At 36.2% G+C, this 14317-nt stretch overlaps 1 protein-coding gene across 2 annotated transcripts in view; it reads right to left on the bottom strand.

Moving 5' to 3' along the window:
• Positions 1–14317, bottom strand: part of POLA1 (DNA polymerase alpha 1, catalytic subunit) — a 318904-nt gene that overhangs the window by 178985 nt on the left and 125602 nt on the right. For both annotated transcript variants that reach the window (XM_074392217.1, XM_003924081.4), the window contains exons 29-31: positions 13953–14158; positions 11715–11847; positions 4733–4864 (exon numbers count right to left, since the gene is read on the bottom strand). In XM_074392217.1, coding sequence (XP_074248318.1) covers positions 4733–4864; positions 11715–11847; positions 13953–14158 — 471 coding nt within the window. The remainder of the gene's footprint in view (positions 1–4732; positions 4865–11714; positions 11848–13952; positions 14159–14317) is intronic.

Raw genomic sequence — 14317 nt, 5'->3', positions numbered from 1 at the left:
TGAAACCAACAAGATAGTAATGACTACATTAAAAAATTTCACCTGCCCTATCACCACACACTGAGAAAGCTTGGTAACAATTAGTGTAGTCAGAAAGGCTTTTTAAGGAGTGATCATTTAAAAATATGTGGGTCGGGCATGGTGGCTCAAGCCTGTAATCCCAGCACTTTGGGAAGCTGAGGCAGGTGGATCACCTGAGGTCAGGAGTTCAAGACCAGCCTGGCCAACATGGTGAAACCCTGTCTCTACTAAAAATACAAAAATTAGCCAGGCATGGGGGGCGGGCACCTGTAGTCCCAGCTACTCAGGAGGCTGAGGCAGGAGAATTGTTTAAACCCAGGAGGTGGTTAATTTAATGTGATCCCTTCAGGCAAGAATTCTAGTCAAAGTATCCAAAGATCTGGGAGTAATGTTTTCTATGAGAGTCATGTATCACTGAGAAGCAAAGAAACAAGGGGAAAAATGTGGGGAAATGAAATCTATAGAGTAGTAATTTATATGCAAGATATAATAAGCAGAAGTAAAAATAATGTAGTGTCCTGGTAGAGTGGCCGGGCTCTAAAAGCCAAATATCTGGCCCCTGGAATGAAGGGCATGTCATTTTGTACCATTTACCTGATTCCTCCTAAAGAAAAGGAAGATGGGTCAGAAAGCCTCTTTTCAAGGGTTTTCTCTTTTACGCTATAAAAATAAAAGCTGTGAAATTATATATAATTGGCCCATATCCAGCCTTGTGAATGATGTCACTATCATCTGTGAACCAAAAAGTTATCTCTACTGGATCAACATCCAACAACTCACTCACTCTTCCGCTCATCTGAAACAGAATTTAATATTCAAACTAGTAAATTATAACTATTCACAGTGCTCAGCTGCTCAGCAGAACTAATTATAATGTGAATCCCATTCTTTCATTCCTGCTACATCAGTCCCTTTCCAGCTCAGCACCCAGCCTAATGCAGAGGCAACCTTCTACACACCACTGTCTTTACCAGAGTCCAGTGGCAGGGGCTCTTTTTCTGGCTTGTCTCCTAATGGAAACAACCTGCGCCTGTTTAACAACTAGATTCTACCTGTTCTAAGACAAAATAAAATATCTAAGAAAGCAGCAAACTCAAAAGACTTGCTTCTTATTATTTGTCAGGAGTTTACAACATAGTAAAAGGAATTAGGCATAATTAATCAAGTTTAATTGTTGCTTTTAGAAGCCTGAATTGTTACAATGATAATAAGGTGACAATTCATGATAAAAACCATGAGAAAAAAATCCTTGGGCAGTGTCTTTTCACAGAATTCAACTGTATTTAGACTGCCTTAATAAAATCTGACCAATTTACAGAATTATAAAAAATTGATCTACACTTAAGATTACAGCAATGTTGAGTTTAATAATTTTAATGGTGAATTAAAATTGAATTTGTAGATGCAAAATATTTTTGTAAAGGCACTTGAGTTACTTTTGAATATGTCATTAGAAGTTCTCACAGTAAGACATGGTTTTCAAATATTCACACAAAAGATGAGTTTTAACAAACAGTGGCACAAACATATTTCTTAAGAGTATTTTAAAAATTTAAGTTTGAACATGGCTAAATTCAAAAGACTTGGTTAGATAACAGGTTTTGCTATGTTATATTGGAAAAACAATTAGGCTATGATCTAAGATACATCCTTCTGCTGGGTACCGTGGCTCACGTCTGTAATCCCAGTACTTGAAGAGGCTGAGGCAGAAGGATCGCTTGAACCCAGGTGTTCAAGACTAGCTTGGGCAACATACTGAGACCCCCCCCCCCCCAACAACCGACCCGCCCCATCTCTAAGAAAAAAAAAAAAAAGTTAGCTGGGCGTGGAGGTATGCACCTGTGGTCCTAGCTACTCAGGAGGCTAGGGCGGGAGAGTTGCTTGAGCCTAGAATATAGAAGCTGCATTGAGCTGTGGTCATAACACTGCACTCTGGCCTGAGACATAGCAAGACCCTGTCTCAAAATTAAAAAATAATAACCTTCAAAGACTTCATTCTAAAACCTGAGCAGGCCCCATGGTATATACAAGAATATGTGGCATACACTTTTAAGAGCAGATTAAGAAGCAATGCTGGTCTTCTTCAAGTGCCCATGTAGTAATTTGTGAACTTCACAAAGTGCATACTTCAGAGAGAAAACCAGGTGCAGTCGATTCATACAAAACTAGGTAGTCATCGTTAGTAAGAAACTAATAGGAAAAAATTTTAAACTGGATACAAGTGGGCCCCTTAAAACAATTATGTTAAAGTCTTGTCTTACAAGAAATTAAGTCTAATGAAAGTTAAATAGTTAAGGATTTAAAACAGCCAACAAATGGAAGTTGATTTAAGATCTGACCAAATAATTCAAATAGGTTTAACACGATAACAACCTACAATATAAATTAGATACCAAAAACATTACTCTCTGAACTCATCTGAATTTGTAATCTGAATAGGGTATTATTTCCTAAATGTAAACTTTAAACAAAACAAAACCTGTTTAGGATATAGGCTATTCTTGGAGGACACCCTTGCTTAAAGCACCAAACAGTCCTCTTAAACGTGTCATAATGGGCTGGGCACAGTGGCTCACGCCTGTAATCCCAGCCCCAGCACTTTGGGAGACCGAGGCAGGAGGATCACCTGAGGTCAGGAGTTTGAGACCAGACTGGTCAACATGGTGAAACTCCATTTCTACTAAAAATACAAAAATATTAGCCAGGTATGGTGACGCGTGCCTATAATCCCAGCTACTTGGGAGCCTGAGGCAGGAGAATCACTTGAACCCAGGAAGCGGAGGTTGAAGTGAGCTGAGATGGCACCACTGCACTCCTACCTAGGCAACAGAGCAAGACTCCATCTCAAAAAAAAAAAAAGTGTTATGATTCATTTTCAAAAGCATATTCTAAAACTATGGTTGTGCTATGAAACACAGAATAATCTGAGTGCTTAAAAGCAAAAAAGGTAGGTAGATTTGGCTAGCAAACAGGTTGAAAGTGGGCATGTCCCATGGGTAGGGTACAAAGGCAAATGAAAGTCCTGTAGGTTTTCTTGGTATATGTTAAGGAGAATAAGTTAATAAAAACAAGAATGAATCATACTTTTAAAAAGCAAGTAAGACCCAAACCAGTGGATGGAAAATGCTAAAAATACATAAAATTGGATGTACTGTACTACATTAGCAATCGCATGTTGAGCCTATGTATATTAATAAGACCTGAGAAAAAGAAACCTTAAGACCTAACATTCAGACTTCAAGGAACACAAAACTGACTTTTCAATACAATAATCATACTATTTTATAAGTTACCATACATCTTCATTGCAGGTTTAGCCAAAACATAATTGTGGCTTGATTTCATTATTAGATGATATTTCACTGAACCTATATAATTTTTCAAAGTTGTATGCTGCCATCTGTTCTTGTCATTACCAATCTAAGAGCTTTTCCATGTATGTGAAGACGTAAGTGAAAAAAAAAAAAACCTAGCCTATTTACCAAAATCTTTATTTGCATAATATGAAAATTGTTTTTTTGAGATGAGACTTGTCAGAGGCAATATGCAAAGCACATTAAGGGCTTGAGCAAGTCAGACATTTATGGAAATATTTTCCTTCAGGAATTGGCTTTCTGTAACAGTTCTTAATCAAGGGTAACCCTAGGGGGGAGACAGAGTCAAGTGCTGATTCCTGTCCATGTACTTAAATCATTTGTTATGTACATCATCCACAGCATATAGTAGATACCAGCAGACTACTTTTAAATTTTCAAAAGACTCTGATTTAAAAACATACTGACTGTGGTTTGACAAATATCAACCATATTGCAACTAATTTTTAGATTTATGTAAAAAATTTTTTTACTCAACATAATGCAATAACAATTAGGATAAAATTCTTAAATTTTTTAAAAAAGTCTTATTCAGATAAATTATACTTTGTGTTAAGTAGTCTATACCATAGTAATATGAAATAATTTGGATAAATGCTATGACTCTGAGTTATTTTTACAGAGAGAAGGAATGAGACCTCTCCTTTGTTAAAATTGGGAGTTAAGGGCTTCGAAAGTCAAAAAACTGCTCTTCTCTCTTACTCTCTCACCTCACCCATATGGGCATGCTATTATCAAAAGAACTGGTAAAAAAAAAAAAAAAAAGAACTGGTAGTGGTTTAAAACTGTTTCAGAAGCCCTAGACGTAACTTGTGAAACAGGGAGAAGGGTAAGGAGGTGGGCCCTCTCCACTCGAAGGAAGGGAAAAAAAAAACCCAAAACTGGTTGAACTGTGTATTTTGCTCATACGGTATGTTTATACATCTCTCAACTTCTCGATATAATCATGTACTCCATATTTTTTAACATAACTCTTTGGACATTTGCTAGGAAAATGATGTTTATTCTTTTATTATTCCACTGATATTTATAATGGGAACTGTTGCAAAAGGAATGATAAAGGAGGACTACTGCTGAACATGTGATGAAACTTACATTTGCATTAAAGTTAATTTAGGGTTAAAAGAGTAGCTACTGTTATAAACTTGTCATAAATGTTTTATGAAAGTCCTAATGACATATGCTACACCTCTAACCAATGTTTTTTAAATGCTATAAAACTAACCAGACTTCACAAAGTTAATTATTGGGAAGAATACTAAATAAGACACTGGCAATCTGGATTTTACTTCCAGTTCTTAAGAGGTATCAGAGTCTTATGAATGTCAATAGCTTACCTGACAGATGACATATGACACAGTATCTCCAGCTTTCACCTTTCTGCCTCCTTGAGAATTTATCCAGAGGGCAACATGTACATGAGGTAGGCTTTTTTTATCAGGGTAATCCTGGGGATCCTTTGTCAATGCCTAAAAGAGGGAACAAAAAAGTCCAAAGCCTTAAAATAAAACCCTTTTCACACAGATATACACTAAAAACATCTTTGCTAGAATCATACTAGTTACATTAATACAAAAAATGACAGAAGCTGTATGTAGAAAATACTGCTACAGAATCTTTAAACATCCCATCTTCAAGGCTCCTCTCTCCTTTGTTCAAAAACTAACATAACCAGATGCAACCCCAACAAAAAAGAAATTTAAGTTAACGGGCTATGTCACATGATACTTGGATATAGAAAGTTAAGACTATAAATTCGGTGTTATATGCAGCCTTAATGTTTGCAATTCTCTCACTGAGTTAACTGATTAGTTGGGACTGATGAATAACAGCTACCCTGACTTAACAATTGTTTCTCAAAGGCTCCTCTGGCCTAAATAAATCCCAAAGGCACAAGAAATCACTGAATTTACTCAGGCTGTCAATTAACATCTACAAAAGTAGAATGGGTTTGTAACAGAAAGTAAGTACCACGAGAACAGGAACAACGTCAGCCTTGCTCACAACTGTATGCACTGTGTTTCTAATGATGCTTGATGTACAGTAGCAGCTAAATATTTGCTGAAAAAACTATTTCACTCCATCTGTAATAATTCACAGAATAATCTGTTCAAGTATTATAAAGTACCACAGGATGAACAAGACACAGTCATCTGCTTTTAGTGGAAGACTCTACCCTCCACCTCCCCTCCAAAAAAAAAAAAAGCCTCTAAAATAAGCTATATGTGCCATAAAGGAGATGTGAATGAAGTGTGAAGAGAACTTAGAAAGGTAAAAATGATTTCCACCTGAGAGTAGAAATCATGGAAGAAAAAACCTTGAGCTGGCACTAGAACGAAAAACAAGATTTTAAGCAAAGGTAACAGGGACAAGAATATTCTAGGCAGAGAAACAAACAAAAAGGCAAAGGGTGAGAAAAAAAATGCATTCTATTAGAATGGAACTCAATAGGCATAAAAAAAAGGAGGGGGATACCTAACCCTGGAAGGGGTGGGTTTCAAAAGACAGAGAAAGAATGGGGATAATTAAGGTTATCCAGAAGTATCCAGAAGGTACTACTTGATGAGCTCACCCTGTTCTCAAAGTGTAAACTGCAGAGCCCTGGGGTTCCTAATATCCTTCCATGGAGTCCTAAAATCAAAACTATTTTCATAACGATACTATCTGTACTGATGATATAGGAGCAGTGGTAGGCAAAATTGCTGGTGCCTTATAAACATGAATCAGGACAGTAACACCAATCTATACTAAGAGTCACTGTATTCTTCACCACCATGCAGTTAAAAATATACTTTCACTTAAGAATGTTCTTCACAAAGTACTAAGAATAATTTTTAAAGCTCTCAATAGCAAAGACTTGGAACTAAACCAAATGCCCATCAATAATAGACTGGAGAAAGAAAATGTAGCACGTATACACCATGGATTACTAAGCAGCCATAAAAAGGAGTGAGTTCATGTCCTCTGAAGGGACATGGATGAAGCTGGACATCCTCAGCAAACTAACACAGTAAGAGAAAACCAAACATCACATGTTCCACTCATAAGTGGGAGTTGACAATGAGCACATGGACACAGGGAGGGAAACATCACACACTGGGGCCTGTTGGGGGGGGGTCGAAGGGAAGGAGAGGGAGAGCATTAGGACAAACACCTAATGTATACAGGGCTTAAAACCTAGATGATAGATTGACAGATGCAGCAAACCACCACGGTACATGTATACCTATGTAACAAACCTGCACATTCAACACATGTATCCCAGAACTTAAAGTAAAATAAAAAATAAAAAATTAAAAAATTAAAAAGTAAAGCTCTCAACCTTTGAGTACAAGTCTACTATTTTGTGTGATAAAACAGAAAGTACACATGAGGCATATCTGAAAAACAAAGATTGCTTAAGGAAAAGCATTTGCGCAACTGTTTGAGTTGCAAGCTAAACTAGCTGTCTTTTTCACAGAATATAATTTTTACTTGGAAGAATTATGGGCAAACTACTGTTATTCTGACTTGGGTATCTGGCAGAAAATTTCTCAAAAAAGAAGTGAGCCTGGCACTTCAAGGCAAAAAAAAAACTGTCAAAGATAAAATTCAAGCTTTCAAGTGCAAATTAGAACTTTAGGAAACTGGTTTCTACTTCTGTGAGCCTGACAGCTTCCCAATGCTTAAAGATTTTTCCAATATAAGTAGGAATATTTTTAAACATAATTTTTGATAGTGGACATCGAATCTGTCTATTTTGGAGGATCTGTATAATTCAGGGAAGCAACATTTAACAAATGGTCAATTCATGCCACAAATGGGTTAAATACTCTTTCAAAGTACAACATAGACCAATAGATTTTAATATAAGAGAGCACAAAAAGTTCATTGATACAGTTTCAGATTCCACATTATAAACAAACTTTAAGAAAATACCATCTGCATAGTTCTGGTGTAGGATCAAAGAAGAATACCTACAACTATGAGAAAAAATTACTAAACTACTTCTCCTTTTTCTAACTACATGTTTGGGTTAAACTGAATTTCTTCCTATACTTCATCCAAAACCACTTATCACAACAGATTGTATGCAGAAGCAGAAATGAAAACCCAGATGTCGTCTACTGAGATAGACATTAAAGAGATGTGCAAAACTGTAAAATGATACCACTCCTCATGCTAAATTTTTCTTTGTTTTAAAATATATAGTTATTTTTCATAGAAAGAAATGCTACTTCTCATAATTATATAAAGAGCTTAATGCTATTTTCAAATAAATTAACAAATGCTTTTAAATTTCAAACATACTAATATCAAGATAAACTACATCAACAAGAGCTCTTGAGGTCTTCAATTATTATTATTATTTTTTTTTTTTAAGACGGGGTTTCACCATGTTGGTCAGGCTGGTCTTGAACTCCCGACCTCAGGTGATCTGTCCGCCTTGGCCTCCAAAGTGCGTGGATTACAGGCGTGACCTACCATGCCCGGCCGGGGTCTTAAGAACATAAAGGTGTCCTAAGACCAAGGAATCTGAGAACTGATATAGAAGAATAAAGCAGGTCCTCAAACATGGCTGCACATGCCCAAGTTACATAAACTTACTAAATTCTATACTCATTGTAGGAAAGTACCTAGGAAACTCTCCAAGTACTTGAATCTCCTCAAACTTGGAATATGTGAAGTTCTGATTGACTTGGACAAGCAATACAGTATAGAAATCTTTACTGATTTAATGGCACTTAAGGAATCTGTTATCTTCTTCAATGGATTATTCTTCAGTGCAATGTTAAGAAATTCTAAATTTCAGCTGACATACTTTCCAATTATTAGATGGAGGCTATTTGGGGACTTTACAAGCTAGTTTTAGAAGGCTTCATTTAAAAAAAAAATGCTTCCTGGTGGTTTAGGCTCAAGTTAGCCAGAGCTATAAAAATCAGCTGTGAAGTATTTTGTGTTACTTTGTGAAATATATTTAAGCTAAGATTGCAGTAGTTCAGCAAAATCACACATGCTGTTTTTCAGTTGCTTTCGGCAACAAGGGCTAAAATCTCTAAAGGTAAATCCCATCACTTCATGCATGTCTCCACCCTAATCTAACCTATCACTTTCAAGTCCTACCAGCATCACCTAAAAAAAAATCAAACACAAAAAGTGAAAAAAAAAATCTCATCTTGAGACCATGCATAACCAGTCACATACATACTCTGCCAGTCCACTCTCTTTTGGAAGCAGTAAAATGTAGAAACTGAACTGCTCACAAGTTTTAAATAGTGCAAGTGTTTAGACAAATGTTAAAGATTATCAGGATACATCACCTTTAACACATGAATAGCTTACTGCATATAGATACAGAACTACAACTATAATAAAGATAGCCCTTTCATCAGAATTTACTGTACTTACATCACACTGCAGAAATTCTTCTCTACTAAATAAAAGAAAGAATATAGAACAGTTACCGACAACCAGCTCGGTTGGGAGACTCCCACCCAGGTGGGCTAAAGGTATTCAGAGGCAGATACCCAGATAGAACAACAGAGTGGATCTATCAGGGGACCAACAGCCTGAGAGCTGAGAGGCTGACAGCATTTCCAGGCTGAAGGCCCTGAGCAGATTCTCATCCACATATTTATTTGCTCTTTGACAGGTAATTCTTATTAATACACAGGTGTTCTACATATACACATAACCCAAGAATATACCAAGTAGGTACCAAGAATATACCAAGTATATTAGCCTACCACTAATTACAAACTAAAAGGTATCCTCCACAAAGGAGCCATGGGGGCAGGGTAAACTTAATGTTTCTCAACAGACCGTACATACTTTTTTTTTTTTTTTGAGATGCAGTCTCATTCTGTCGCCCAGGATGGAGTACGTTGCCGCAATCTCGGCTCACTGCAACCTCCACCTCCCGGGTTCAAGCGATTCTCCTGCCTCAGCCTCCTGAGGAGCTGGGATTACAGGCACGTACCACCATGCCCAGCTAATTTTTGTATTTTTTTAGTAGAGACAGGGTTTCACTATGTTGGTCAAGCTGGTCTTGAACTCCTAACCTCATGATCTGCCCACCTTGGCCTCCCAAAGTGCTGGGATTACAGTTGTGAGCCACTGTACCCGGTCAAGAGTAAATACTTTTAATAGACCACTAGCATCTTGAAAATATGGACCATGCATTCCTTATTCAACTTTATATCCCAGAATCAGCATTGTGTACATAAGAGGTACTCCATGTTTGCTGAATGGATGATTAAACAAGCAAATGAATTCTTTCAATGCTTAATGAACAACTACTATTTGCCACCAGCTATGCTAAGTGATATGGAGAATATAAAAGCAGTAAGTCACATTTTCAGTTTTGCCACAGAAACATCTATTCACAGCCTCTATCATAGTAGACACTAAGTATTAATTACTATTGCTATTGGTAATAATAACACGTCACTGTAAGTTGATAATTATTGAAGCTGAGTGATGGATACATAGGGATTCATGATACCATGCTCTCTACTTTTACAAAACTCTAGAAATTTCAATAATAAAAACTTGAAAGAATACAGACTATTCATCAGAACCCAGACACTGTCAGTATATCTGTGACTCTAACTTTCTTTTTGCACACTAGTAATACTGTGTCATCATTCATATGAGGGGATCATAGTGTGGGTCCACTATCCTAAAAGAAATGTGCTCAGTGTTACTTTGCCAATTAGGTAGTCATGCTGGGACTGAGACTCCCAAACTCATCCCTGGAAGCCCTTGTGATAGAAACCCAAGTTTCTGGAAAGGTAGACAGGATCAAGGATACAATATGCAGAACTGATGTAAAAACTGGCCAAAAGAAGACTTAAGTCATAACTCTTACTTGTATAAATTTTTGAGAAAGAAATTAAACAAAATCTTTAAAAGAAAACTACTTTCCAGATGACACAGTGATTCTGTGTCAATATGTGTAAACTTCATCACTTAAAGCGGAGAGCCAGTGCCAAGAAACACTGTCCCCTTCTAATGTACAAACCAATGTCTTCTTTTGTGATATTAAGGATGTCATAGTCAAGGTACAGGAAACAACTTATCTAAGAATAAACATAAACTGTAAGAAAACATTTCTAGGAATCAAAGAAACGAAAATTCAATGCAATCGTGAAATACAGTTTCATATTCATGATGGTAGCAAAGTTTTATTTAAATATCATCACCACTACATGTAAAACTGTGGTGAAAATGGTATATTTTGCTATTATCAATTGGTATCATCCTTTCACAAAGCAATCTGGAAAAACCCATACAGATATTCACGTCTTTGGACGTAAATATTTTCCTTCAAGGAACCTAAAGTAAGAAAGTAATTCATCCAAATGCAAAAAGATAAATAAAGATGGATGTTCAATAGTAATTTATAATAGAAAATATTTAATAATCAACAAATTTAAATAAAGAAGTATCCATGAAACGGAAGATTCATACACTAATTTGATGATTTTTAAGGTAATCTAAAAATGTAGGAAAATGTTAAATGAAAATATATTTCTAAATAACTTATTGAATTGCTGCAATATAAAAATGTTTTCAAGAGTAGAGAAATGTGCAAAAATGACAGGCATTACGTTAGCGCAGAGTATTATGAATGAGTCTTCATTCTAAAATTTCCATTTAGTGTCAGCATCAGATTCTTTTTCATTAATTTTTGTATGCACTTTGACAACGAAATCTACCACAAAATGGGTAGTGTGGTATTTGCAAAATTAGCTTCTGAATATATAAAGGTACTCCTTTTAAATAGGAAAAAAAAACTAACCTAACATTTTGTTTATTATACAGCACTTTGGAAACCAAGATTCTTTTTTTCAAATTAGGTAAGAAAAAATATTTCCCTATTTTCAACAACTAAGACTGTTTCTAAATAAATTTTGTCCCCAAAAGCCTTCCAATTACAGTACCTCTAAGGATCACCATCTGTGAAGTTCAACAAACACATGAATGCACACATGCACACAATAAGCCTACAGGCCTACACCCCAAACAACTATTACTTAAGGGACTGAAGAAGGTAGTGTTCTCCAGTCCCCAATAAGTAAACTATATCACTCCATAGGACCTCTGGAAACGAGTCTTCCAAGAATTAAAGTAAGGACTAGAGACAGAAGGTTTCTGGCAGACATGGCTGTACCTGTGGCTGGAAGAGGTATGCTAGTGCTCAATCTGTGAGATAGTTGTTAACCAGCTTTCATCACCAGCTAGAATTTCAATTGCAAGGATGAGGTGGTTCAACTATCTGAAGGAGGAGAAAAACACACGACAGCAGCTGGGCTCAACAATAAATGCCACATTTACCTTGTTAATTTCAAACTGGCTCACTGGGACACTGCCATTTAGCACATTCTCTCCAATTTCTATTAGCCTCTTCTGAATGTTTTCTACTATAGTGTCACGGCTTTGATCAGAAAGAATCTGGCCAATCACAAAGCTGAAAAAAAAAAGACAGCAGTTGATTTTTTAATATCATATTTTGCTAGTAAAGAATAAGAAAGGAAGAGAAATGCCATTAGATTAACACATGGCCAAGCGCTGCACTAAGAGCTAATACGAGGATTAATGTCAAAAAGGGAGTTACTATTTGCTTTTTAACACCAACTCTACTGAAAGTTTGCCAGCCTTGTAATGTCAAGTTTGACCCTAAACATACAGATCATTTTTATGTGTCAGCTAATATTTTATATAAAATGTGATGAAGAAAAGTATGTGTTCCATTACATTTTTATGCAATTACAAAATACACAGTTATATTCTACCCATAAGTTAAAATTTTAGAAGACGAATGTTTCACTTTCCTCACAAAGAACCAAGACATTACCTCTGATATCTAGACATCATCTCCACCTGAGATGAACAACCATGAGCTAGGTGAGTAGAAATATGAATCCCTTTACGTAAATTTTTTTTTAAAACAAAGATTTCAGACTTTTCTTTCTTCACCTTCATTTTATTGCTCAGTTATTTCCCTTAAGCTATTCCTTAAAAACCAGACCCAAAGGAAAAAGTAAAAGGAAAGGAGTAAGAAAGCCAATATTTTATCCATTTCTGAGAAAATGCAGAGCGAGGGTTTGACAGCTGCATTATAATTTGTCAGAAAAAGAACCCTGACAAAAACATTTGTATAGCTTTAATTACTAATACATTTCTAACGCAGAGAAATTTACTTCTATTATGATGCATCTTTTCTTAGAAAACACAAAAGCTGAAGAGAACACGCTAATCCACAGTCTATACAAAGTACTTTTTTCTTTGGGTACATTTAGGGGCAATGAAGCATTTCAAACTACATTTCATAAAAGGCTCACAGTGACCTATACTCAGATGGTCAACTCTGCCTAATCAAGAGTAGTTATGCAGCAGCAATAACTGCTTAATCTCCCAACTTGACAGCAAGAGGAAGATTGGAAAACAAGTTTTTAAATGCTGATATTCAGAATATTAAAACTGATTGGGAAATTTAGCTTTAAAGAAAAACAGTCTTCTACTTTCAGAATTAGTTATGGTCACAAAATAGGAGTATATGAAAGATGATACATAAAGCACCTAAAAATTCTTTTTTTTTTTTTTTTTTTCCGACGGAGTCTCACTGCTTCACCCAGGCTGGAGTGGAACGGTGCGATCTTGGCTCAATACAACCTCCACCTCCCAGGTTCAAATGATTCTCCTGCCTCAGCTGCCCCAGTAGCTGGGATTACAGGCATGTGCCACCACGTCCAGCTAATTTTTGTATTTTTAGTAAAGACAGCGTTTCACCATGTTGGCCAGGCTGGTCGCAAACTCCTGACCTCAAGTGATCCACCTGCTTCAGCCTCCCAAAGTGCTGGGATTACAGGCATGAGCCACCACCGCGCCCAGTCTAAAAATTCATTTTTAAATGGGTGCTTTGTACATTAATATGATCCTTTAAAAAGCAGGTCTTATTATCACATTCTTCAGTCTCAGGTGCAAAGCTAGGAGGTCAGTCACGACATTTACTAATTCTGAGGTACACACAGGATTTGAGAACTAGCCCTTAAATTAACCTGGTATTAATAAGAACCTTTTGTGTACAAATCATATGGGTGGGAACAAAGTCTCACTCCATGGCCCACTTTGAATCCCAGAACATTTTAAGCCATAAAATGAGAAAATCTTAACAATTATGTTCCTAAAGAAGATCTAGGAAGATTCAGGAGCACAAAACAAGGCACTTTCTAATGGCAACATTAAAGCAAAACAAACCAACATCAACAAAACCAACTCTGTAAGGATCTGAAGTGTGAAGGTTTACCCTTACCAAGAGTTAAAAACTCATGAGATGTATCTTATAGCAAGCATTTCTTACTGAGCAAATTTGGCTTTTTCTAAGTTTTAATCTACCTATAAAATTCCATTCCAAATAAGAATTATTAATAATTCTTAGTAAGGTTGATAGTAATAAAAATAACAAAGAAGTTGTGTTCTTGTGCTTGGCAGATTCATAAGCATTCTCTACATCATTCACACCTGAATTTTTACAAGACAAACAAGAACAGCAAAACTGAAAGCTGAACTCACCTTCCAGTGTCTTTAGCAAGATCACACCAATCTCTTCTAACTATATCTAATCCTTTGAGCTCCTGTTTGGTGACATAATTCCCGTCCAACGTTGGCTCAACAACCAGAGCAGCATATTTTTTTTTTTTCAGCAGTAGCAGAGACTTGAAAATCCCATCAATGTCTATTTCAAGCAGTTTATACAACTTATTCACTTCACTTTTTACCTGTGAAAATTTCAAATATTAATATTAGGTTCTCAAACATCTAACAAGGAGAAGATAAACATGTTACAAATTCCCAAGAGTTAATCTAAACAGAACATGAAGTCATATAATATTGGAATTTTACTCGGCTTATGTGTAACATGATATTACATTGGGTAT

Source organism: Saimiri boliviensis, chromosome X (genome assembly GCF_048565385.1).
Source record: "Saimiri boliviensis isolate mSaiBol1 chromosome X, mSaiBol1.pri, whole genome shotgun sequence".
NCBI lineage: Eukaryota > Metazoa > Chordata > Mammalia > Primates > Cebidae > Saimiri > Saimiri boliviensis.
Note: the sequence above shows the minus strand (reverse complement) of the source record. Positions and strands in the feature narration are given on the sequence as shown.